Source organism: Dermacentor albipictus, chromosome 4, assembly GCF_038994185.2.
Source record: "Dermacentor albipictus isolate Rhodes 1998 colony chromosome 4, USDA_Dalb.pri_finalv2, whole genome shotgun sequence".
Lineage (NCBI taxonomy): Eukaryota > Metazoa > Arthropoda > Arachnida > Ixodida > Ixodidae > Dermacentor > Dermacentor albipictus.
The window spans coordinates 104,206,180-104,233,281 of NC_091824.1; the positions used below are offsets into that span (position 1 = coordinate 104,206,180).

Consider the following 27,102-nt stretch of genomic DNA (forward strand, 5'->3'; position numbering starts at 1 on the left):
GCAGCAGTTTGTGAACTTGGGCACACAGATTCATTCCATTCCTTAATATGCCAGTAACTATCTTTGCAACCAACTGCTGCACACGTCTTCCCTCATTATGTACCGTTCCACTTTTTGCAACGGGAATAGACAACAGTGTGATAGCAAACACCTAGTTGCATTTTCAACAGCTAATCACACAGTAGCAGGGCAGTAGTAGTAACGGTTTCGTATTTGTGTATTTCGTATTTTCATTCATTATCTCTATGTCATCTTCATCTCTCTGCGCTAAGGCTGCATATTTGTTTGCCAGCCTGAATTTGTCTGCTTTTACCATTCTGCCTCTAGGTTGGCCTGTTTCATCCAGACCAATTTTACCATTTCTGCCTTCAAATTGAGGTGAATCCTAGCCCTCACTGACTTATGATCATTGCACTTTACCCTACCTATCAATTCTATATCCTGCACTCTGCTCGCATCAGCAGAAAGTATGTAGTCAATTTCATGTTCACCATTAGGGCTTTTCCAGCTCCACTTTCTGTTGCTACACTTCCTGAAAGAGATGTTCATTATTCGAAGCTTATTCCTTTCTGCGAATTCTACCAGCATCTCTCCTCTAGCATTCCTAGAATCAACGCCATAGTTGCCAATTGCTTGTTCACCAGCTTGCTTTTTCCCCATTTTTGTACTGAAGTCGCATATTACTACAGTATACTGAGTTTGCGCTTTTTTCATCGCGAATTCAGCATCTTCATAAAACTGAACTACTTCCTCCACTGAAACTGAACTACTTCCATTGTTTGGCGCTCTTTGGCCATGACTGGCCCTTGCACCACAAAACCCTATACATCATCATCATCACTTCCTCATCATTGTGACTGGATGTTGGAGCGTCGACTTGTACTACCTTTAATCTATACCTCTTATTAAGTTTGATTTCTACTGCAGCTATCCTCTCATTAATGCCGTAGAATTCGTCAATGTTGCCCGCTATATGCTTGTAGATTAGGAATCCTACCCCATATTGCTTCTTATCTGGCAGACCTCTATAGCAGAGGACATGCCCGTTATCCAGCAATGTATAAGCCACCCCAGTTATTCTAATCTAACTGAGGCCGATAATATCCCAAACAATGACTGAGAGTTCCTCTAAGAGTCCTGCTAAGCTATCCTCACTTGACTGAGTTTGGCAATTAAAGGTTGACAGGGTCAGTTTCCATTGGTGGCCTGTCCGGACCCAGAGATTCTTAGCACCCTCTGCTGCGTTACAGGTCTGACAGGTCTGACCGCTGCCTTTGTCAGGTGCTCCGCAGTTGCTGAGGACTGAGGGCCATGGGTTTATTGAAGGAATCATTTGGAAGATAGTGGCCGAATTGTGCACCGGGAGGCCAATTCCTGTTCTGGCAAGGGAGTGTCTTTTTTGAAGCTTAGTGGGCCTTCCTAATTTGCTTGTACCTGGATTAGTAAAGAATTAGTAAAGATTAGAAAGATGCCACTCGCTCTTGGCATCTTTTGCCGGTGTCAGGCGTCACTCCAAGCATTTCTCATTTTTATTTTCATTTACCCGCACCTTAATGTCAGTGTTTTTCTTCCTTGCTTCTACTTAACAGAACTGGCAAAAAATAACTTGTGTACAGAAACGTGTACGCCATGACTGAAAGAGATATAGTGCCTGTCAGCATGTTCAGGCGGCCTTGCCCTAAGCAGTGAATGTAAAAGTTTTGTGTAGCTCTTGTTTTCGGGAAAACTAAAATGGATTGCTTTGTAGTTTGATCCAAGGACAGGGATAAATTTTCCTAGAACTATGGAGTTTTTATGAAGAGGAAATCGAAACAGGTTCCTTCGTAATAGTCTGCTGTGTATATAGGCAAGCAGCAATTTTTGCTTACAATAAACTCCACCTTGCAAATTACTGAAAAATTTTAGAAATGAAGTGCTGAATAAGTGTACGAGGGCGCACAAACTCTCCTGACTCTACCCTGGCCTCGCTGCCCAATGGCTGAATTGCCAGTTGTCTGGATCATGGTTAGAATGCGCATTCTTGCAATGCAGTTGCAGACCAGTCGTCTGAGTCGCCGTGTGCGACAGTCGCGGACCTGCATTGCGCCAGACACCCCAAACGTCACCGCTACAACCTCTGCCACTCCTGTTGCCACCACTTCCACCACCACTTCCACCACCACCACCACCACTGCGACAGTCACTTCCTCTGGTGCTACCACACCAGTGGCAAAAGCGACACCGGCAGCTGTTGGTGGTGACTCACTGGCAAGTCCTATGGAGCCTGCAGAAGTGGCCTCCCAGAGCCCAGCTGCCAAGCGGCAGCGAAACTCGACAGGCCAAGGGAAGCGTCCTCGCCGTCGCCTGGCTCCCGAAATGCAGGCCTACCGCAAGGCAAAGCGAGCCAAGCGCAAGTCCGCACCTGCGGCAGTGGCACCAGCTGTGACACCTACCCCAGTTCCTAAGAGTGAACCCTCTACACCAGTAAGTCTTTTTTTTTTAGAATTGCTAAGTGTGTCAAGCAAACACAGCAATAAAGCAATCCACATTATCGGGTCTGGAGCTCGTGAAGAATTCTCTTGCCTTAGCGTTGCTCGCAGATCTGTACTCAGAGCACGGTAGGAACCAGCTGGATATATCATAACAGTGGTAAAGATGTTATAGCGCCCATGTCCATCGCTTTCTTGTGATATGTTATCTTTCACCATTATATGACCAACTAGCCTGTCAGCAAGCCATATGCAGTTAGAGCTGGTTTTAAAACACATTTTGCAACTCCTCTGTGGACACACATGTCAAACTGTCAAGATGTCATGCATCTGGGAAGGGAGGTGCCAGCTGATAGAGAAGGAGAAACCATGTGAGCATGGTTGGTCATTGAGAGGAGGTGTACTGCGTCACATAAAGGACCTAAAGTATACCCAGCTGCGAGACGACTAAGCTGTGCAGGAAAGCTAACCTCTTGATGGCACGGGTTTATGAACAGTGAGGGTGCACTTAGAGCGCAGCTAAAGGAGTCGGGTGTGATTGCACAAAGGAGTCCAACTGCAATAAGAATGCTCTTTCAGGGAATACAAATCCAATGGGCTGATCCACAACAATGACACCGCCCCCACACAGCCTCACTATGTAACACGCCAGCTCCCCACCACACGCCCTTGTCGTGCCTCCGAGCAGCACAAAATTTCAGCCTCGAGCATTAGGTGATCCGCGACTGCTGTACTCACCCGAGTAGGAGCCGGGACCTTTACAAATCTTGTGGGCGATTGGCATTTCGCCAGAACCAATACTACTACGATGCCTGTGCACATCACAGTATGCTAAAGGACGCTATTCTAAGCAAACCTACACATGCTTACTTGGGATCATAATAAAAACTTGTTTCTTTTCATGCAATCTAACGTGTGCTATACCATCTTCACCTCCCACATTAAATTTGTGCTTGCGTCACATTTTTGAATATGCAGTGACCTGAAAGTACTAAGACTAAGTACTAGTACTAAGACGGAAGAGGCTTGTCACACAAGCTACACTGCAAAAGTCCTGCTTACATGTATGCAAAACATAAGGAAAAGAAAAGACACTGTCTTCTTTTAGTTCTTTACTAAGCAGTGGTCATAGCAAATGTGCAGCACCACTTGACTGTGGCTGTACACCTTTTGCCTCACTAATTTGTTGTTACTTTTGCAGTGCCACCTGAAGTTCCAAGCTCATTGCTTGAAAACAAGTGCAATGAGTGGCAACTGGCGCAAGGCCAAACGCTTCCGTGTTTATGTGCATTTTATGCTGGATAATAATGTGTAGGTTGGTGAGACCAGATAGATGTTGTTATTACTCAATTTTACACATCAACTTGAGTCGAATAAACAAGCCTTTACTAGTCTATTTTTACCATTCACAATATAATCACAATGTTCCAACGGGTTAAATTATTCAAACTTCCTAATGAATCCTTGCAAATGTCGTTATTTGATTTAGAAGTTAAGCATTTGTATTCGATTCATGTTCAAAAGTTTTCTATATTTGCTCCCTCCCAACTGGAAAACATCAATGAATACTGGAGGCCTATCCTTATAAAATGTTGCTTCACATTGCACAGGATGTCTGCTTCATGGGTCTCCAAAGGGCACTGCGATTCTTAATGCGTGTTCCACATGTCCAGGAAAATGTTTGCTTGCACACAAGGAACTGTCAGGTGTCACTGCTTATGTGAAGTATGCACAAAAACTCGAAGGCTTTCTTTTGCCTTGTGCACATAGCTGGCCGTACTTAACACTCCTGCACCTTCTGTGTGGCTGTGCAGTACATTGAGGCAGTCCCTGGTGTGTCCGGGATTCGCATGCCAGTGAAGAGGACTCCGCTGGACAAAGACCTGAAGGTGGAGTGCAAGCGATGCGGCAATCCGGGTGACTGCACAAATCTTGTTGTGTAAGTCACTTGTATCCAATGTACAGTCTCTGCCAAAAGTTATACGAGCCACTAGCTTGCCTCGCACAAGAGCACGGTAGGAACCAGCTGAATGTACCATAACAGTGGCAAAGATGTTATAGCGCCCATGTCCATCGCTTTCTTGTGATATGTTATCTTTCACCATTAATGACTAACTAGCCTGTCAACAAGCCATATGCAGTTATAGCTGGTTTAAAACAAATTTTGCAACTCCTCTGTGGACACACATGTTGTCAAACTATCAAGAAGGGAGGTACCAGCTGATAGAGAAGGAGAAACGAGGTGAGCATGGTTGGTCATTGAGAGGAGGTGTACTGCGTCACATAAGGGACCTGTCAATGAGTGCTTTAGTCTGTTAAACATCCAGGTGACTGCACAAATATCGTTGTGTAAGTGATGGCACTTGTATCCAATGTACAGTCTCTGCCAAAGGTTATACAAGCTTTTAGCTTGCCTTGCACAAGCTGTTGACACATCACATGGTGACAGTTTTAGCGCATCCAGGTTGTAGAGGGTATGAGTTGCTTTTTTTGCGCACAGTTGGAGCTTAAAGTAAGGTGGTTCCTGATTAAGTCTGGTGATCAAGCAGATAGGCAGTTAAAAACAAACCCAAGTAAGCAATCAGGCTAGTCAGAGATGACCTGAAACAACTAGAATATTTCATACTTATGAGGCATACGAAAATCTGGTTCATTTTAATTTGAAAATATTCTTTGTGCAAGAAGTGTCCTTGTTCTTTCAGCACCATGTATATCTTTCACCTTCCTGTTTTAGAACACAGCTACATTCGTTCAAAATGTGAACAAAAAAAAGTGGCTTGCGATCACTGATTAGGTTGTTGCATGCAGTGATTTGTTATGTCAGTGTTTGTTATGCCATAATTTAATTGTACAAATGATGGGCTCAATAGTCTGGTAACATTGCTGCTGTGAAAAGTAACTGTCCCGCAACAGAAGTGCTACTGTTGACAAGCAGTGTACCGTGCATTGAATATTGTTATGGGGATGTTGGGAGTATAGACAGACTGTATTTACAATATATATATACAAGCAGAGTCGGTGTGGTCAAGATCGCTGATCTGACATGCAGCAGCCAGCACGTCGTGATTACCTGAAATTGTTGGCACTGTCAGACTCCGCGGTGGGTGAAACATTGCAGGTATTTCCATCAAAATGGCTCAAGTTGGTCAGCTTGCGAGGTGTTGAGGGCCACGAGTTGCAACAGTGTCAGGCGACATTGACCGATGCGGCAACAGGTGAAACATATCAGCTGGTCGTTCGCAGTTCTCCACTCAGTCAAGTTGCGATAATGCCGAGAGAAGCGTTAGGGTGTAGCAGAAATAGTAGAAGGGCGTTCGTTGGCTCTGAGGTTAGTGACAGCACAGACAGAATGTAAACCAATGTTTTCAAGTTCCTGGCTTGTACGAGGGGAATGTAAACCAATGTTTTCAAGTTCCTGGCTTGTACGAGGGAAATTGAAAAAGGGGTAGCATCAGGGCTATACGAACAGAAAGCTGTGGGCGTACAGTTCACGTCAAACAGTTCGCACCACGTCCCTTGATGGCGACGCATGCTGCTGTACGGGCTGATCTTCACACGTCCACATTGTGGCAGTATTGGGAAGTCTGGTGAATGGTTGCAGGACATGTCGCCTTCTGGCCTGCTCGAATTGTCGGCACTCTTTGACGATTGCATCAACTGTAGAGCAGCTCTTGCACATGAGCAGATTAACCCTTTGAGAGTCAATGACATAAATGTACGGCGCTGCAAACGAAGTCCAAAATGATCGATGCCATATATTTGCGGTGCCGTCTATATGTTCAAAAAGCGCACCAATTTCCTAACTATTTTTCTGTCATGTACCGCCACTATGTTGGAGTGCAGGGAATTTTTTTTGCACGCCTCCTTCTCTCAGTTTTCGTTTCATGGTTTGTTTTAGCGCTAGTTCGCTCCCGCACATCTATATACGTAGTATTGCTCGCGCATTGGTGCACGCACGGGCGGGTGGGTGGTTTGTGCTTTGTTCTACTGGCAGTTTTGCCATCTTGCACTTGCAAAACTGATGGCTATCTCGTTACTAATCGCTCAAAGGGCAACCGCTTGTTTCTCGCTCGTTTAATGCTCATGGGGCTGCGCATAGGAATGATGCCACCGTGCATGCCATTGCGTTTTTTTTTTCTTTTTTTCTTTTTTTGAGACTCGGGAAAACTAATTGCCTCTGGTTGGCGATAAGATGAAGATTAGCAGAAGTTTGTCACACGTTTTGCTTTTTTGACGGGCACACAACCACACAGTTTTTTTGAGTGCGTACTTAGGCAGTTCGATTACGCTATGATGTACATATTTGTGTAACAGCAGGAACATTTGAGTCTTGCGAAATATTCTCGTGTGCACATTTTCTAAGCCTTGAACTATAACAATGCATCAAATTTGCAATTCTTATAAGTTTATTTCCTTTTTTACTGTTGTTATTCATGAATGAAGAGTACATATATACCAATGCAAAATATTTTTTTCTCACTTTACGGTCACCCTAGAATAACTACGGTTAATTTTCTTTGCAGTAACTCCCTAGGAAGAATGGGAATCTGCAATAAAAAAATTGGCCCTGGGCGGTTGCATATGGCAAAAAAAAAAATCGATCCTCAAAGGGTTAAAGGCATCCTCAGCAATTCCCTTGAGCATGTGCCCGACCTTCTCAGCTTCTGTCATGTTGTGATCAGTTTTACAATAAAGCGCCAGCACGTCCTGGTTGTACAAGACGTAGGACTCTATGGGGAATGGGCACATAAGGCCAGTTCCTGCTTTGCGGAAATCTTACAGTTGGCTGGTTTGCCAAACAACTCTGTTAACTTCTCTTTGCATTGGTCCTAGCTGGTTAGCTCCTCTTCGTGGTTTTCGTACCACACCTTTGCTGTGCCTCTCAGGTAGAACAACAGGTTAGCTAGCGTAAGCGTAGGGTCCCATCTGTTGACTCCACTCATGCGTTCGTACATAGCCAGCCACTCTTCAACGTCAGCGTCATCGGTCCCGCAGAAAGTTCTGGGATCCTTGGTTTGCACAACCACAACCGAAGGGGACAGTGACGAAGCTGGCGACGGTGACGTTGGAGGCGGCAACGACATTGATCCCACGTGCTCACCGCCATTTACGATGAGGATGGTGATGCGACATCCACTGCAGAGCTCAGTTTCCAGCAGTGGTAACCAGCACCTCCACCAATATGTTACGGGGATGTTAGGAGTATGTAAAGTCTGTACTATTTACAATATGTATACAAGCAGAGTCAGTGTGGTTAAGATGGCTGACCAGCAACAACAGGCAGCAGCCAGCGTCTCACGATTTTCTTCTTCCTTTCTCTTCTTTTACCCTTCCGTAACAATATCATTAATATTTAATCATACCAGTCATTAGAATACATGCATAATGTTTGTCTCCTGTACATATAATTTATGAAATACATATGATTTATGACACATGTGCAGAGTAACTGCTAAACATTTTTTTAATTATGGGTGCTCACCCATCTTAACTGTTGCTCCATGTGTCATTGAAGGGCACTGCAATATTCCACGATGCGTGTTACCAGACTATTGAGCCCATCATTTGTACAATCAAATTTTGATACTGTAACAATAACTGATATAATGAACCACTGCATGTGGCAACATAGAGTTGGCATTCTGATCATCGAATGTGACTAGGGGTGAGCAAATAATCAAAATATTTAATACAAATTGAATACTGCACAATAATTATTCGTATTTGTAAAGGAACTACTGTTAAAACCTGTGTATTAGTACAAGGTTTTCTTCCAGATTTTGCCATGTGAAATTTTTGCCCCACACTATATGCTGATTCCAACAATCTTCAGCCCAAATTCACAGTTCAGGTTTTGGTATTGCTCAACGCTATCTTCAGGTTCTTATGTGTTCATCAGTTGCCATTGTAGCTACACTGACTTTGCAACGACCATGTTGACTTCGCAACAGCCACACTTTGCAAGATGTCAGGTCCGCGAAAGCAGTATTTGGCTACTTTTATAAGAAAAGTGATCTTAGCTGCTGAAACCATCGACAACTGTACTGTAGGGCGGCAGTTCTGTGTGAGTGAGCAGAGCATTCACAGTTGGAGGAAGCGAAAGGAAGCCCTCTTTGTGTGCAGCAGCCAGAGAAATTGTTTCTGGGGGCCAAAGAATGCAGTTTTTCCTGAAGTTGAACTGCATCTGACACACATCATTCAAGACCAACGGGCTGAGCACCTTGCTGTCAACATGGAACTGCTGCCCCACACTATATGCTGATTCCAACAATCTTCAGCCCAAATTCACAGTTCAGGTTTTGGTATTGCTCAACGCTATCTTCAGGTTCTTATGTGTTCATCAGTTGCCATTGTAGCTACACTGACTTTGCAACGACCATGTTGACTTCGCAACAGCCACACTTTGCAAGATGTCAGGTCCGCGAAAGCAGTATTTGGCTACTTTTATAAGAAAAGTGATCTTAGCTGCTGAAACCATCGACAACTGTACTGTAGGGCGGCAGTTCTGTGTGAGTGAGCAGAGCATTCACAGTTGGAGGAAGCGAAAGGAAGCCCTCTTTGTGTGCAGCAGCCGGAGAAATTGTTTCTGGGGGCCAAAGAATGCAGTTTTTCCTGAAGTTGAACTGCATCTGACATACATCATTCAAGACCAACGGGCTGAGCACCTTGCTGTCAACATGGAACTGCTGCAAGAAGCAAAGGCATGAGAGAGTGCTAGAGAAAAAGGCATTCCAGAGACAGACTTCAGGGCAAGTAAACACTGGGTGTCTTGTTTTGTGTGCCACGTTGGATTTTCTTTATGTTGGCGCACGTCAATATTGCATAAGTTGCCAGAAAGCTATGAAGAGCTGCTCATGGCCTTTCAGTGTCACATGATTTCACTGCGAAAGTCAATCAACTTTCAGCTGGGCCAGGTTGGCAAAGCTTATCAAATGACAGTATATCTTGACATTCCCTCAATACTAGTGGTGCAGCAGAAAGGCTCCAGGCATGTTTCCGTGAGGTCAAGTAGAAATGAGAAGACACGGGTCATGTTGTCCTGCACAGAAGACGGTTGCAAGCTACCACCCTACGTGATGTTCAAGCAGAAAACTCTGCTGAAAGAAGGCAAGTTTCCAAGGCATATTGTCCGCTGTCAAGGAAAAGGGTGGATGAATGAAGCAGTGGTGCTTGATTGGATAAAGTCTGTATTGTGTCAGTGGCCCAGGGCATTTCTGGGGCTCCTGTCACTACTTTTTGTGGACGCTTTTCGCCGTCACCTGACTGACTCACTGAAGCGACTGCTGCGCGATTCCGGCACTAAGCTCGTCATCCCGGGAGTTGCACCCAGTTGATGTGTGCATAAATAAGCCATTCAAAGACTGCATGAAGTGCTGATGTATGGAATGGATGAAGTCGGCAGAGCCTGAAGTGACTCCTGGCAAACGACTGAAATGGGTCCCTCCAGCGATGCTGTGCTTGTGGATCGCCGACGCTTGGGCCTGCATTCCTGAGGAGCCCGTCTGTGTTGCGTTCAAGAAATATCGAATGCACTTGGTGGCACTGAAGATTAGTTTCTATGGAAGGATATCTCCAACAAGGGACTCTCGGAGCAAAGTTCAGCGAACGGCAATGACTAAATAGTGAAGTGCAATGGATGACGATCACTAAATAGTGAAATGCAATAGACGATGACTAAAAAGTAAAGTGAAATGAAAATGAATGTTTCCAGTGACCGGTTTCTTTGGACTATATGCAGGTGAAAACTTTTTTTTCCCCCATTTTTGCTGTCCCCAAATTACACCTCCGGCTATATGCGGGTCCACGCTATAGTAGGGCTTTTACTGTATTTGGTATTTTCGAATAGTCGAAACTAACCAATTACTTCGCAACAACTGAATGTTAAAGTCTGGTTACTGTTCTTTATCTGCTAAACAAAGTGTAAAAAATTATCAGAAGTGAGACAACAAAAATTCTCAAAGCAAGACAGAAACAAGATGGATAATGCAAGCATTGTTTTTGGTTTCGCAGTGGAAACCTACATGTCAACCTGTGGTTTTTGCTTGTAGTCTGTCACTGTTTTTGGCAGTCTAGTTGTGTAGCAGTTTTATCTTTCACGCTACAACCTACGATGTTTTGTTTGCAATGGGCCATTTTACGTGTGTCTACGGTGCACAAGTCCCAGCAGTTTTTCTTTTTCTACAACTTCTCTCTTTTCGGCTGCCACTTATTCAGCGTTCTTGGAAAGTTGTCACACAGCAGCCGTCTTGCTTGGAAAGCTTGTTTGCAACCATACTTTAAAGTTGTCAAGAGGCAATTTCACACAGTTTTTCTTTTAATGACAATTAGTAATATTGTTGTTAGAGGTGATCCTCTGTCACAGATTGTTGGTCGTCTGTCTTGCACTAGTAAGTACAGGCATACATACTATAGTGAAATTGATATTCGTGCTGTAAGCATATGTGTCTACGTTTGACTTTTTGATTCAATATTTGATGCTTATTATTCATATTCAAAAATGTTATTGTTCACCCACCTCTGATTGCAACCCCTTTATTTAGTGTTGCCACTATAAAAACTGTCTCACTACAGAAGTTATTAGGGCAGCCAGGTAGACAAGTAAGCAAACTTCAAAATCTTTTTTCTATTTGTTTTTTGTTTTTCTGTTTTCGTTTGATGCAGCTGTGATGAGTGCAAGAAAGGCTACCACTTCCTCTGCCTGTATCCACCGGTGCGGAAGAGCCCGAAGCAGCGAGGCTACACCTGGAACTGTGAAGAGTGCAACTCTTCAGTAAGTTTCATGCAGGCAGTGGCGAATGCTGCTGGATTTCTTTTTCAGCACCATTCTGAACTGCCCTTTGTTGCAGTAAGGACTGGTTTGGAACACCTACGCTGGATCAAAAGATGTGAATCGTTTCCTAACGAAATTAATTTTTCAGAAAGCCACAATGTGGAGGAGGTGCCCTTGTTAAACACTGAAGAAAAAAAAAATTGTCATCCACTTGCCTGTAGCAGAATTGTGTAGAGAGAAGGGCTTCATAAAAATGTATGCAAGCTTTTAATAGACGAAAAATTTTGTTGCAATTTATCGCAGATCAGGGCAGTGGCTCTGCTGACTGATTTAGAAAGGGGGCTAGCTTGTGGCACAAGGCTAACTAGGTAAATCGTTATTCAAAATGAAGTGTTGAACAAAACATTTTTGAGAAATTCATGTGGGTCAGCTTTTTACGGAATCCTTGTAGGTTTTGCTTTGTATTCTTCTGCTACATGTGGACAACAATTTTTGTTTGGTGATGCTGTTCTTGTGCCATTGTGGGGCTTGTGTGATTGGGTTCTTTTGTGCAATGGCATTTTTCTGTGGGCATCAAAGACTCGCCCCAGCACATCCTTGTGAATGGTTTCTTGGCAGGAATTTACTTGCTTTTTCTTTCTTTGCATGATTTGCATAATACCATCTCTAATGTGGATCTGCCCGGCACCATGGATTATTTTGTTCCAGTTCTCCAGTTCTATTCTTGGTGTATTCTTTTGACCTTTGCCTTTGGTTCAAGTGACATCTGCACCTACATTCTCACTGTATCGGTCAGTGAGCACGCAAATAAGTGTGGCATAATTGAAAGAATTGTGTTAAATGAGCTATGAAACATAGCTTTATGTCTTATTACATTTTTGTCTTCTTGTAATTCGCAGCATTCATAGGAAACTGAAGATATAGGGCCAGGAGCTGAGGGCAACAGGCACTGTCCTGCGAATAAAAGCAGGAGCATACCTTCAGTTCAACAGCTTTCTATGTCAATGTAGCGGGAACATGTTTGCTTCTTGCATCTCCTTGCTGTGATCGCTTTAATAATAGCTGCATACATTGGACATACAAGCTTTTCTGTTAGGAAATAGGAACAGGGTTCGGACAATTCCTTGAAAGCCTTCAAAACCCTTGAGTTTGGAAAAAAAGGATTCAGGGGCCTTTATAGCTCGTTAAAAATGAGTATCGTCCTTGAATTCCTTGAATGCATGGGTTGGGTGTGACTTCTGAACATTCAAAGTAACAAACTCCACATAGGGCCTATGCCATGGATACTGTCTATCAAGAAACAATCTCAGGTTATTTTCTCTTGAGACGGTTGCAAAACGATGCAGCCGACCAAACATCTCATTATGCTGTGTCCATGGCCACCAATAACAGCTTTGTTTAAATCATCATTTCCATGATGGAGCTACACAAAGCCAGATCAAGCAAAGAAGCCCTGCCACCATTTTGCTGTTTTGCTAGTTGGTTCACACCCCAGACACCAAGGCTCCATTTTCATGCTCTAGGCTATAGAAATGCCTGGCGAAAAGCAAGTTTCTGCCATTTGGCATTAACACGAGTATTTTTGGCTTAAGTTAGACACTACTAACCATTATGCCAGAAAACGATTGACATCAGCAAAATGAGGAAGTCAGAAAAGCAACCTGATGAGCTTGAAGCATGTGTCCAACTGAGCAGCTGCTTAGCTATAAAAATTACAGCTAAAAAGCAGATTTCATTATTTTTCTGCATATGTGTACAAACGTGGTTTGTTTCCCCCTCCTTTAATTTTGCCCTTTGGCATCCTTGAATTAGCCTTGAATATTGGAATTAGACTTGAATATTGGGTCAAATGTACTATACGAACCCTCTAGGAAGTTTCTGCCTGTGCGTATACATTTCAATGGAATAGTGCAAGCACGGAGCCACAAATAGCAGTGCACTGTGGCAACATGTTGTGGTGCCGTGCTCGACCAAACTGTATTGCATTATGTTGCTGTGCACATTTCGCCTGCTAGCGTAAAGATCATTGCAGTGATGCTAACTTCCCAATGCTTTTTGTGGCCAAGTTCTGTCACACAATGTAAGAACATCCCAGCAGTACGTTCTCGTTCCAACATGGTGTCACCGCTACATTGCCCACAGCGCTGCTGCTCATGTCTCCTTGTACTCCGATAAAATGGTAACGCTAAAACTACCACTGCTGGTAAAAACTCTCTAATGAACCCAATCTGTTGCTTGCTGCATGTGAACAACATAGGCATGCACCCAAACTCTTAACATTTTGCACCTCTTTCAAGCTGATTGTTTTGCATGTTAACAGGACTAACACATAATGTTCCTTGGCAACACTAGGCTGCTGCAGGGAGCCTCCATCACTGTATATGAAGATACCTAAAGAGGAATGCACTGCTTGAGCATACAACACTAACCTATCGTTGACACCAAGGATATGTGACCTTCGGAGCACTTTACCGAGCTCGAGAACACATAAAATATCAGTGGTCGAAATCTGACTTCTCCCTTGGAAGTCAGCTATGGATAGTTCCATAATCTCGGAATTTAAAAAAAGCGGACTTCTGCTGCAACTTGCAGCAGAAGTCCACTTGGGAGCATGCAGCACTTAGAAAGGGTGCTGCGGTGTGCTACGTCAATGCCACCAACAGCCATTCCAGCATCATGTTCTGTGCTACTGCATACCACCCAATATCAGAGGCCATACTCGCTGCCTTCACAAACAATGCATTGTCTAGTGCACACTGTGGTTCCAATTAATGGGCACACCATGTTGACATGGCACAGGCCTCAAGAGCTGCAAACAATAAACTAAAATTGGGTACAATATAACGCGTTTCCATCTGTGGGCAGCATCTACTGCTTCACTGCAGTAGATGCTTGTGATCAGGTTGTAATAGATGTAAGTTCTAGACAAATAAGAGCTTGCATAAATTTGAAATGGTAACACTAAATAAAGCGAAGCTATAATGTAGCTAGTGCAAATCAGCACAGCATTGAAACAGGCTACCAAAGCGGGTGTGCATATTGCAGTGTTCGTGGGACCCACTGTGCATAGCATTGATATTAACATGGGCATATCTACTAAACAAGCAAAATTTAACAGTTGTTGTTGCTGCCAGCAGTTTTTTACTGTTCTCGCTTATGGTGTGCCTGCTACTAGGCGCAGGGCCCATGTCAAGTATACAACAAAGGAATGAGTATGCCAGTGTTGAGAAGGCCTATGTAGCTGTACTTTTTTTTTTTCAATTTGTAAACTGTAGCTGTCATTTCGTTCACGTTTTAACCAAATGCACCTGCGTATAATGGAACCACCTGTATATGATAGTACACTGTAGTGATAGAGCTGTAGCAGATGACAAGCCGGCATAACACACACACACTGTGAGTGATAACTTACGACGCCAAATTTTTGCAAAGAATATCAGTTTGCCGTAACTGTTTACTCGGTGATTTTCTCACAGTCGAGGTACTTTTCAAGACATTTGCAGCATGCAAGTAACATGAAGTAGAAGGAGGTTACAAATTACAAGCTTATTTGTTCACCAACTTTGCATTCTAATGTTTCTGAAAAGTTCTCGTGGCATTTATTTAAGCAATTAACTTTTCCTGCCACAATCTCGGCGCTGCAGCCCAAAGTACCTATATTTAGCATGTGGGTGCACAAACATACATTGAATTAACTATATTTGTGTGTGTGTGTGTTTACAGTAATGTATTTTAGATCAGTGTCAGAACTTAACATATTTAATAGAAGAAACAGAAATGCAGTTGATTAGGCCTGCGAGAAATCGCCATGTCTAAACCCATCCCTAACTGTTTAAGTGAAAAATCTGATTTCAAAGCACTCGGACACCGTAGAGTAGGCTCTAGCTAAATATAAAGCATGGCGCCAACAGTCTTGCTCTCAGTCATTGGTGCGTGACTACAGTAATAAGAATCTCAAGGTTTTGTACTCTTTAGGATGCAACTGCGGCAATAGTTTGCCACTGTCTGCTGCAGCTGTGATGTGAGTCGTCTCCACAGTGCACCATCGTCTTGCTGCATGCTCCCTATGACTGGCTGAATGAGCCCCGTTCATTTCAACCATACAAACAGTATCGTGTAATTGGTGAAAAGTTATGGTTCCACTAAATTACACGCTTCCAATGGAATGGCGCAGCAGCCTAGATGTCTTTTACAGATAGGAATATTAATTTAAGGCGTGGAAGTTGTAAGTTGTTCTGAGCACATTTCGGAAAAGTGTCGGCTGTTGACTGCATGATTATAAATAACCTTTTTAAATGACAGCTTCAAATGTGAGCACACTTCGAAATAAATTGAAATGGTAGCTGTTTCACGAGTTCCTGTTCGCGTGATGGCATTGCGACTTGCTTACCCTGTGGGAGTGCACGCACCTCACACACATTTATGGTTTATTCTCCAGGTTGAATAACGTGCGGAAGAAGCTTGTCAGATTTAGCTCAGACCTCAAAATGCAAGCAATTTAAATGGAGATGTATGTGAACAAAAATTAGCAAGAAAGAACAGCGCTTGAGACAAGGGTGAACTTTGTTGGAGCAACCTTTTTGTTACTTGCTCAGGGAAAAGGAGGTACAGCATCTCATACAAAAGATCAGTGATCTGTGTTTTTCAGTTTAATTGATAAAGATAATCTTGAAAAAATTTTAATTGTGCAGTGGCATCTAGAAAAAAATATATTTATTCATGAGTAAAGCCTGAAAACAACATAAGTGCCCTGTTTATACTAATATGCAGTAGACGTTGCAGCCAGTGATTGAGGCAACACAAACATAACCAAAACCACTGCAGAGAAATCTGCCTGATGTTAGGAATTTTATCTGAATTTTTCCTTACTTTAACTATGCACTTCTTTCACAAATGGTAGCCAAAGTTCATCTCCATGGTTGCACTGGTTATTAATGAATCTGGGAGAGGGCAAGCAAGAAGCAAATAAAGAACCATGATGTATTTTTTAAAATTTGTTACATCCTGGGTGTCACTTCCTGTAAAATCAGTAGCCATTCCTGATAAACGATGGAATATTCCGTTATGTCACTTGTCACTAACCACCGTATGCTGTCTTATGTGCTGCCTGTATGTAAACTTGTCCTGTTGACGCACACAGTTCAAACTTAAATTGTAAAGATAAGGTTGCACAGTATTTCTGCATTCTTTGACAAAAAGCACCACTTGTGCAATTCGATCTTGTGTTTTTAACTTCACTGTTTCCTCATATGCACCCTGTGTGTGTGTTGCTCTCACGCCTTTGCACATTTTTTTTTTTTTTTCACTAACAGGAATGTGTGAGCTTGGAACTGATGCCTTTTGTTTACTCTCTTGCCAACGCACCTTTCCCTTGCAGTAGGAGCAGCGACGCATGCACCTTTAAGCGCTGCAAGAACACAGTAAGCGTCAACGCTACTTTAATTGTACGTGAACATCAAATAATGCTTCTTCTTCATCATCATCATCGTCAGCTCAAACTTAAATCGCAGCAGGACAAGAGGCCTTTCTCATTGCCCTCCAATCACCCCGCCCAGTGCCATCCACTCCCAATCCTGCATCTGCAAATTTTCATATCTCGCCATTTGCGCGATGCACCTGAATGTGATTGCTCTCCCTCAGCATCTGTCATGTTGGTACTATAACCGACTGCTGGGTGTGATCTTGCAACAATTCGGAAAGCAAACTGTTTGTTTTCCCTCGCATGATTGGTTGGGATCACACTTTTGCTGATGAAAGAATGGTTCTGACCAATCACATGAGCATATGGATTGGTTTGCCTTCCAAATCGTTGTAAGATTGCACGCCTGGTTACCTATTGTATCAGTCATCTTATTATGGATTTATTTGACTCCTCCATTAGTTTCAAGAAGCAGCTTTACCATGGGACCATCTCTCCCATATTCAACTTATACGCACAATTGAAATGCTCTCGTGGGATAATTGCTGAACCAATTGGAATGACAGTGTTTACATTTGACAGGAAAGTTTAACCCTGTAATGCCCTAACATTTTCAAATCAAGGAAAATTACAACTCAATCACCTGTATTTCTAGCCATAGTGAGAGCACTTGTAAAAAAGAAGAAAGAATGAAATGTTATCCAAAATGGAACCTAATTAGTAAAGTAATTGGTTTGCTGAACTTTCTACTACTGAAAGCTCACTGCAGTTTATCAGAAGCACTAGTGTAGGCTATGTGTTAAGTCTCGCATGCTTAAATTGAAATTTGTAAGTGTCAGTCTTGCTATGATATGTAGGGTATTACAGGTCAAAAGGGACCCAAAAGAGAAAAAAAACGAATCTGTTTAGGTTAGTGGCAGTATTCCTTCTAATCATAATTTACGTTTCATTAATAGACAGCTTGAGTATGATTGTGAATGGAACAAAATCGAGGCCAAATGTTCATCTTTGCATTCCCTGCCCAAACTACCATGCCTGTGACATTTGTAATGTTGCAGGTGTCTAATAATCCCTTTCACAAAGGGCACTTTCGATTGCACTCGAGCTTGATTGGGATCGAAATTCTCAATCACAATTCACTTTTTTTGCACAAGCTGTAGGAGGGAGTCTATTGTAGTTGAGAAATGTCAACTCAATCTGGCCCAATCGTAATCAGAAGTGCCCCGTGTGACTGGAGTATTAGCATTAGGCCATTTTTTTAGTTGCTGAGTGTTGCCAGGCTGAGTCCTTGCTTAATTTCATATGCAATGTAAACTGTGTCCGTTGACAAACAAGTAGGCCAGGGCAAATGTCACAGTCCCTGACGTTATGAATAGCTGGTGTAGGAATAAGGTGGTGTCACTGCCTGTGCATCATTTTAAGTTTTTTCTGGCTCGTCAAACTTCCACTGATGCTAGAGCGGACCTGTTTGGCATTTGGAAGTGTAATCAATTAATCTAGCTTAAATTGATATCTCTATTTTGTGCTGCATTAAGTTTTAGTGACTAATGGAAGTATATTTAGTGTTTATACCCATATATTTTGGTTGAAATATTGGAGAAATTTATGCTTCAACTCTGTGCACCCTCAACAAAACCATATTTCAATTCTGTAAACTGCATCTCAGAGTGCATAAAGAATACAAATCTGATGTATTAGTTTGCACTTTACATGAACTTGTTAAATAATTCATCTGAATTTTGCTAATGTGCTATTCACAAATCATTGGTATACATCAGGGCACTGTAGACATACTTTTTCATTCCTCTTTAAATGCCTTAAAATATGCAGTTTACAGAATGCCCTTGCTACACCAGTTTGTCAAAATCATAAATATGGGTGACTGCAACTCACATGTCAGCATATATACAGTAAAATTTCATGACACTTTGTTTCACATATATGATTAAACACTTCCTCCTGACCTGATCAATCCACTTCCTGAGGGTGGAAACCCTTTATTATTATTTTAATAAATGTCCTAACAACAATAAACACTTCCACAGTCTTAAGAAAAGACATGCCCTTTGATTTTTTTTTACCTACTTGCACCATGTCTGTCATAGCCAGAACAGCCCACAACATCACTACCGTCTTCTCATATGTCAGAAAATGTCAGTTTATAAGTTTCATTGTCTCAGCAGTCAGTCTTAGCCAACCATGATTGAAGAAGCAATCAAAATTTCAAGACAATGCTGCTAATGACTTGCACAGGGCCATGTAGAGATATGCCTGTCCATGTTAGTTTTTTTAGCTGTGAACTCAAAAGATAACAGAATTCTTTTGTAGAGTGGGCACACAGCGCATAATTGATATGGTATTGTAGCCTAGATACTTCAGCAGCAAAAGAAATGCTTTATTTTTTTCATAGCCAGGTTTACGAGGCTTATGTGCATGTGTAAAAACCTGCAGTATTTGTGCAACTAAGAATGATAAATATATGAAACAACAAATGAATTATGCACAGCAGCTTCTCCAGGTTTTTGCCTCCCAGTTTATGCTGTACACAAGCCTGATGCAGTTCACCTAGTGATTGGCTCGTGGGCTAAAAATATTACTATGAAAAACCTGACTCAGTGAAAATTACTTTGCCTCAATGCAAGCACCCAAAGGTGCCTTTCTGATACCTAGGGCAAAGATAGGCTTGCCAAAGGGAAAAATACTTGCCCACCAGGACGAGCTATATGTAGGTGTTCTGAATGTATAAAAAATGGCATATTAGCAAGAGTACTAGCAAGAGAGTATGTGTGATATGCTTGAATTAATGCAGTTTAGTGTTAGTTCCTTTGGGTGCACTTTATAGCTTTATGTGCTCGTTAAAGCTATAAACTTACTTTCCTGGGATAAAATGCAGCTGACAAGGTGAATGGGCTCAGTGCTGTTTATTTGTTTCGTCATAGTGAAGCATGCTCCTATTGTATTCTCGCAGGATGAAGAGGACTCGAGAAAAAGAAGAATACTGGCCAGTCACTTTGGATATTAGCGTCATTCCTTCTTCCATCGCAGCATTTTCTGCGATCACTGCTGACATCAAGTTGCTGCCATGACTCAGACCGCGTCACCATCCCTCATTTTGTACCGTTGTCAAAAGGTGTTTCTGACAAGCGTGAATAAAACAGTATACGAAGTGTAAAAAAAAAAAAGAAATTCTTTTGCGTCGAGCGCGTAAACGAGCCCGTCGGTTGCACTCGTAATCGCTCACGTCATAGATGGCTCGGTTTCGCCGTTACAGAAATAGCAGGTCCAGCCTTTGGTTGCAGGGGAACAGCCACTCGTAGCTGCTAGCCACGTGGTTGTAAACGCGTCCCCGCCCCCTCCAAGTTGACGGCGGTAGCGCGATGTACTATGTAAGGCAAGTAGGAATGCGTACGCGCCCATACAAGAAATTAAAAGCAGTTCCTCGTTTTCTGTGAAACTGATTAAACCTCGCAGGCCGTGCACGAAACGACGCCAGGACAAGCCACAACGCTGAACGAACTAACCGAACGCTACACAAAAAACGAAAAAAAAAAAACTGACGCGTTGCACTTTACGCCGGCCGGTAGAAGAGCAAATATGCTTTCTGCGTACGAAACGGTGCTTAAAACTGCCTTTAATTGAGTTGCACCTTTCCTTCGCATACACTCGTCTCTTTCTGACGATACGGTGAGCGGCCTTGGGGCAGATCCCGCGGGGAAAAAATAATAAAACGCTCAAACAACGCCGCACGGCTGCTTCTGGAACGTTCCTGCCGTTTCGAGAAGCGCAACGAACGCTATCATGTAGCACGTACATTTAGTGAGTCAATTCGGCTCTCGACAACGACGACTGCAGCGCCACTTCTAAATGTGTTATTTGGAACGGCTGGAGCACGGGCTGGAGAAAAAGCACTTGGTCACGTGGGTGTAATTTTTGTGTCCCTGGTGGGTCCACTATGGCAAAACGGGCAAGGAAGAATATTTCCCCCACCATGCGGCCGGAGACACGGCAAGCTACGATTGGTCGAGAGGGCGCCGTCTAGAAGATTCTACGTGACGTCATATCCCAGCCGCATAAAACTGACTGGTCGCCTTTTTTGTGTAGTGAGAATTGCTCGTGCCGAACAGATAGCGTGTTTGTCCGTCGAGCACAGTTGTACATATATTTATTCTTGAGTGCGGATTTGGGACACAGGTGGGTAATCGACGTTGTTATCGTGACTGCGGGGAAGTTTAGCGCCCGTTTTCGCCTTGCACAGCGAAGGTGAGCTTGGAAACGCCCTTAACAATTTCGTTCCCTTGTGTCGCCCATCGTTGCAGGCATGGCGAAGGTGCCCGCTATTGGTATTGATCTTGGAACGACCTATTCCTGCGTTGGAGTCTTCCAGCATGGGAAGGTCGAAATCATCGCCAACGACCAAGGAAATCGTACCACGCCGAGCTATGTCGCGTTCACGGACACTGAGCGACTCATTGGAGACGCGGCGAAGAACCAAGTGGCTATGAACCCCAACAATACGGTGTTTGGTGAGTGTCTTTCACTGTGATTGAACTGTCAAAAATCATTCGTTCAGTTACACTTGAGCTGGCCCTGGTTTTTGGCGGTATGCTGACTACCATGCAGTACCGGTGAAATGAGCAGATAGGCTTAGCGTGGCGGGAAGTGCCGCGGTGCCGGCGCCTCTTTCGTGCACACCTCGTGGCAAGCCTTTATGCCTCATTTTGCATTCAGAGCTGTTCAAGGTGTGCTACATAATATGGTGGAAAATTAGCAGCATGGTTCTTGCATAACCATCTTGCCAGTCGGCCTCCAAACAAGCTGTTGCTTTTCTTTTTGCGCATTTTTATTTCTGTTACGTGGTGTTGCGTTCGTTTAGAATTCTTACCCATGTCGCGTTCTTGTAAACGTTGCGTGTTAGCCTCTCCTAGTTTCGCGTCGCTGTTGTGATGACTAATGGAAGGCCGTTCTTTGCAGACGCCAAACGTCTGATCGGGCGACGCTTTGACGACCCTAATGTCCAGAGTGACATGAAGCATTGGCCATTCGAGGTCATCAGCGATGGCGGCAAACCAAAGATCCAGGTCGAGTACAAGGGCGAGACCAAGTCCTTCTTCCCCGAAGAGATCTCGTCTATGGTCCTGATCAAGATGAAAGAAATCGCCGAGGCCTACCTGGGCAAGACCGTCACGAACGCGGTGGTCACTGTACCTGCCTACTTCAACGACTCGCAGCGGCAGGCCACGAAGGACGCTGGCACCATTGCCGGCCTGAACGTCCTCCGAATCATCAACGAGCCCACCGCGGCCGCCATCGCCTACGGCCTTGATAAGAAGGGCACGGGCGAGCGCAACGTGCTCATCTTCGACTTGGGCGGCGGCACGTTTGATGTGTCCATTCTTACCATCGAGGACGGCATCTTCGAAGTCAAGTCCACGGCCGGTGACACCCACTTGGGCGGCGAGGACTTCGACAACCGCATGGTGAACCACTTCGTCCAGGAGTTCAAGCGCAAGCACAAGAAAGACCTCACGGTGAACAAGAGGGCCCTACGTCGACTCAGGACTGCCTGCGAGAGGGCCAAGAGAACGCTGTCTTCGAGCACTCAGGCGAGGTTCGTGTTTTGTTTCGCATGTAACGCGGCGCATATGTGAAGTATTGTTCCATGGCACTATGCTGCGGCCAGAGTACAGTTGTTGCTTGACCCACCTTCAACTTGGTGTCGCATCATCAAGCAATCGCATCTCTTATCACCCGTCGCCGAGTGGCTGATACTGGCGATACGGAGGCTTAAGTCATGTCAGCCATTGAGGGAGGGCAGAAAGAAGGAAAATTGCAACTGTTGCACTTTCATTGCAAGTGCAAATACATATTTTGCACTCCAGTTCATATTGAAACCGTAGCACGTTGCTGTTATGGAAAAGCTTCACTGCACCTGGGAGCTGTCGGCAGTTATTTGGAGTCTTCTGCTGTTTCACATGTTAAGAAGGATTTTCAACTCTGAAGTTGTAGTAGGCCATAGATCCTTGCTTTAATGAACCAGCATTTGCCATTTGCTGCTTGTCCACTTTTTGCATTTAGCCCCAACTCATGGCATCTTTCTGCTCGGCTAATTGTGCTAACCTTTTCTTCTTTTTTTTTTTTTTTTTTGCAGCATTGAGATCGACTCCCTGTTTGAGGGCGTGGACTTCTACTCCACCATCACTCGTGCCCGCTTTGAGGAGCTGAACGCTGACCTCTTCCGTAGCACCCTGGAGCCCGTGGAAAAGGCTCTGCGTGATGCCAAGCTCGACAAGTCTCAGGTTCATGACATCGTCCTTGTTGGCGGCTCAACACGTATTCCCAAGATCCAGAAACTCTTGCAGGACTTCTTTAATGGCAAAGAGTTGAACAAGTCCATCAATCCTGATGAGGCAGTTGCATACGGTGCTGCTGTCCAGGCTGCTATTCTCATTGGTGACAAATCTGAGCAAGTCCAGGATCTGCTGCTGCTGGACGTCACACCTCTGTCGCTTGGTATCGAGACAGCCGGTGGAGTCATGACTGTTCTCATTAAGCGCAACACAACCATTCCCACTCGCCAGACACAGACCTTCACAACCTACTCCGACAACCAGCCTGGTGTGCTCATCCAAGTGTTTGAGGGTGAACGGGCCATGACGAAAGACAACAACTTGCTTGGCAAGTTTGAGCTCACTGGCATTCCTCCTGCACCTCGCGGTGTGCCACAGATCGAGGTCACTTTTGACATTGATGCCAACGGCATCCTCAACGTGTCTGCTGTGGACAAGAGCACTGGTAAGGAGAACAAAATCACCATCACGAATGATAAAGGTCGCCTGTCGAAGGAGGAGATTGAGAGGATGGTCAAGGATGCTGAGAAATACAAGGACGAGGATGACAAGCAGAAGACTAGGATTTCTGCCAAGAATGCCCTGGAAAGCTACTCCTTCAATGTGAAGTCCACAGTTGAGGATGAGAAGCTGAAGGATAAGATATCCGATGAAGACCGTCAGAAGATACTGGACAAGGTGCAGGAGACCATCAAATGGCTCGACTCCAACCAAGTAAGTCGATTTTCTCTCATATATGGAAATGTGTATGTAAAATGGTCCAGTTCCTTGTGATCATAGGGTGTTGGCATGCCTTCATGAACGCCATGGTTATTTTCAGTTGGCCGAAAAGGAAGAATACGAGCACCGGCAGAAGGAGTTAGAGCAGATCTGCAACCCTGTCATCACAAAGTTGTACCAAGCAGGCGGCATGCCTGCTGGTGGCTTCCCAGGTGCAGGAGCTGCTGGTGCCGGTGCAGCGCCTGGTGGAGGTGCCGGAAGTGGGCCAACGATTGAGGAGGTCGACTAAGTTAAAAAAAAAAAACTGTTCATTGAAATTGTACATGTCCACAAGAGTCCTTTTACTTTTCAGTGTTCATTTGACCAATAAAAGCTTTTGTGTTAACTGGCCTTTTTGTTAGGCATTCCATGCGCGTTTATATAAAGGATGCATAAGTGCATGTGTACATAATGTTTGTTAATAAAGATGTAGAACAATGTTTAAAGTTCATTTCTTTTGTTCCAACAATTAAGTGTCGTGGCAGTGAGCGGCTGTTTTTAAAGCGGCTGACTGCCGCTGCGGCATGGAACCGAAGGATTGGTGAATGGGTAGCGTCTAGAAATTGCGATGAACAAGTGAAGCCGCCTGTGCAGAGCAGTTGTCTACATTGAGCTGTTGCGAATCGGGAACAGGAGGGTGCGCGGACGACCTAGATTGTACGGCCATTTTAGCGTAGGGCTGCGCAATTTTATGCAAAACGTTATCTTAAGGCACTTGTGAAGCCAAATTGATTTTTTTTTCGTTGTCTGTGCCGCCTACATCATGAATAGAATCGATAATGTAAATCGCAGGCGTCGACAGCTATTTTATCGCCTAGGCAAAGTGGTATGAATTGGTGACAAACGTGCCTGTTCGAACTGCGCGTTACCAGGCTGCACGGCTGAGCCAGAATTCAGATATTTGTTGCAGCCGTGTTCTCGTCCAAGAGCTAAAATTTGGGCGAGATAGTGAGGCTGCATATTTTATTTGAAGCAGAAAAAACTGGTACAGAGGAAAGGAACACCAGATGGGACGAGCGCTAACTTCGAACTAAATTTTATTCTCTGAAAGCCACGCGTGTTTATTTATCGACACTGATCAAAAGCACATCATTGCGCAAGTACGCTCTAATCCCCCCAAATTGTTGAATACTGTTCAGGTTAATCGCTACATGGGCATGCGCATAAAAAAAAAAAAACTCAAAAAGCTGCGATCATACGGCATGGAAGCAAGCTCTGAATCAGGCCCTTATCATGCGTGCACTGATAGCCTTGTGTAAGCCATGACTGCATCTATCTGGCGTCAGTGGCAAGCCAGGTGCCCTAGAAAGGCCACGCCAGTACGAACGCAGCTCAGATACACAGCTACTTTGCAACCTACATGAGTGGTAACTGCGAAGCCACCACGACTGGCACGCTGCACACGCACAAAACTACGAATTTATTTTGGGCACCTCCCTGCGCTCATCACACGTGAAGTAATTTTAATAAATCCAGCACGTCACAACTCAAGGATACCGCAGCGAAAAGCGTCCACGAGTGTTGAACTTCACTCGAACAATGTTTCACAGCACAGCAAAGGACTTTCCGCATCTACTTGCACATCTACGCTCATCTTTCATCGCGGTACTGGCCAACGTTTTTAGATCTTTAGAGATCTAAAAACGCTGGTATATTGGCTGTACATCGTTAAATCGGCGGAACATGATGCAAGTACTGCACAGAAAAAAAAAAAAAAGAGGTGACACGCTAAGTAGAATTACATATAAAATTTTTAAATATTCACAAAATGTTATTAATGAGCAGATTATTTGTCATTTGCTCGAGAGATGTTGTACTTGAATGTCAGAGCACGGAGATGCTTTCCTCCATGCAGCAGGGCATAGCAGCAGACAGTCATCGGCATCATTGTTATGACGTCGTGCATGACGTCATTTTGCTTTTTGCATTTGTTTTCTTTTCATTTGGGGTGTTGACGAAGTGTGGTGTGTACTGCACGTGGACCCCATATTTTTGACAAAATGGCACAGTATAACTTCAAAAAGATAGAAGTGGTCCCAACTGCTAAAGTAAGTAAACGACTTCTCACCTCTCTCTCTTCTTATTTCGCTGGCTGCGTTGTCTTGGGCCTTCTTAGCCCGTTTTCTGCCTGAAGTTGTGCAGCGGTAGGCCTTCGTATTAACTTTCGTCATGGTTCAATCTTTTCCCCCCAGGACTTTATAGACATAACTCTGTCAAAGACTCAAAGGAAAACTCCCACTGTAGTTCATCGGCACTACAAGATATCTCGGATCCGACAGTTCTACATGCGCAAGGTGAAGTTCACGCAACAGAACTTTCATGACCGCCTGAGCAAGCTGCTGTCCGACTTCCCGAAGCTCGATGTAAGAGTGTTTCTAGGTGATCTATGTTTATCCCTCACTGGTGCTATTTACTGTGTCCGTGTTGAGCAATTCATTTTCGTCCTTTTTGTGTAGGATATTCATCCATTTTATGCTGACTTGATGAATGTCCTGTATGACAAGGATCACTACAAGCTTTCACTAGGCCAAATAAACACAGCCCTTCATCTGATCGACAAGTAAGTTTGTCTCTTGTGTAGATTTTCACTTGTCGCTTGTATATGGTAGCAAGCAGGTCTATCCTATCGAGCTAAGGGCGAAAAAAATCACACAGATCAGAATAAAGTCGGGTCCCTTCGTACATGCATGATTGTGTTCCGCACTGCAAAGTGCTGATGTAATTTTGTGAATCTGCTCATGTGTTGAGTTAACATTGTTATAAAGTCGTTATATTATTTTACATTATATTGTTTTCAATGTCGCCAAATCAGATCTGGGTCTGGTTCTAATCCTTTGGTAGGTAGCGAGCGCACGCGCCGCCTGAGTTACTGTTCAACAAAACTGACATTTGTACAAGTTGATGGAGCCATATATTGAGCCCCTATTCCGTCATTTATTTATTTATTTATTTATTTATTTATTTATTTATTTATTTATTTATTTATTTATTTATTTAGTTATTTAAATTTCCTTAGCTCTTGTCCGTGTTTGCGTTGCTCTGTTTGCCCATGATTATTTAACGTTGCTTTTTATCATGCGGTGTTTGTGTAATGTCAACGCCATACCAAATTGTCCAACTTTTTGTGCTCGTCCACTGTCCTCAGTTGTATTGCAGTGCTTCGGTGCATATTATGAGATGTCATCTATCAAACAACACTTTTGGTTGCTGACAGAACTGTATTGTGTGCTTTTTTGCAGCGTTGCAAGGGACTATGTCCGGTTGCTGAAGTATGGCGACTCCCTCTACAGATGCAAGCAGTTGAAGAGGGCTGCTCTTGGGAGGTGAATATGCAGTAGT

At 43.8% G+C, this 27,102-nt stretch overlaps 3 protein-coding genes across 7 annotated transcripts in view; all 3 read left to right on the plus strand.

Moving 5' to 3' along the window:
* Positions 1-19,843, plus strand: part of LOC139059204 (PHD finger protein 14) — a 60,114-nt gene extending 40,271 nt beyond the window's left edge. The window contains exons 18-22 of one of the 5 annotated variants that reach the window (XR_011514008.1): positions 2,032-2,463; positions 4,283-4,407; positions 11,130-11,238; positions 16,616-16,682; positions 19,626-19,843. Coding sequence is in view for 4 of the 5 variants with exons in the window: in XM_070537306.1 (XP_070393407.1) it covers positions 2,032-2,463; positions 4,283-4,407; positions 11,130-11,238; positions 16,551-16,682; positions 19,626-19,679 (852 nt within the window). In the remaining variant the exon portion in view is untranslated. Of the gene's footprint in view, positions 1-2,031; positions 2,464-4,282; positions 4,408-11,129; positions 11,239-16,550; positions 16,683-19,625 lie in introns of all 5 variants that reach the window. The other 4 variants (XM_070537306.1, XM_070537307.1, XM_070537309.1 and 1 more) reach the window with 4 other exon arrangements.
* Positions 19,844-20,687: 844 nt separating this feature from the next.
* LOC139059205 (heat shock 70 kDa protein cognate 4) lies at positions 20,688-24,114 on the plus strand. Its single transcript, XM_070537310.1, has 5 exons — positions 20,688-20,848; positions 20,974-21,180; positions 21,629-22,265; positions 22,806-23,718; positions 23,825-24,114. The coding sequence occupies exons 2-5, from the start codon at positions 20,976-20,978 to the stop codon at positions 24,011-24,013; spliced, it is 1,944 nt and encodes a 647-aa protein (XP_070393411.1). The 5' UTR covers positions 20,688-20,848; positions 20,974-20,975; the 3' UTR covers positions 24,014-24,114.
* A 1,538-nt stretch (positions 24,115-25,652) lies between these two features.
* The window catches only part of Non1 (nucleolar GTP-binding protein 1), a 34,025-nt gene continuing 32,575 nt past the window's right edge, over positions 25,653-27,102 (plus strand). The window contains exons 1-4 of the mRNA XM_070537311.1: positions 25,653-25,811; positions 25,956-26,126; positions 26,220-26,323; positions 27,003-27,086. Coding sequence (XP_070393412.1) covers positions 25,764-25,811; positions 25,956-26,126; positions 26,220-26,323; positions 27,003-27,086 — 407 coding nt within the window. The 5' untranslated portion in view covers positions 25,653-25,763. The remainder of the gene's footprint in view (positions 25,812-25,955; positions 26,127-26,219; positions 26,324-27,002; positions 27,087-27,102) is intronic.

Bases quoted from the DNA above. Each gene is read 5' to 3' on its own strand.
- LOC139059205 (XM_070537310.1), top strand. From the start codon at position 20,976: ATGGCGAAGGTGCCCGCTATTGGTATTGATCTTGGAACGACCTATTCC. The intron at 21,181-21,628 runs GTGAGTGTCTTT...CGTTCTTTGCAG, and splicing joins CCCCAACAATACGGTGTTTG to ACGCCAAACGTCTGATCGGG. The intron at 23,719-23,824 runs GTAAGTCGATTT...GGTTATTTTCAG, and splicing joins AATGGCTCGACTCCAACCAA to TTGGCCGAAAAGGAAGAATA.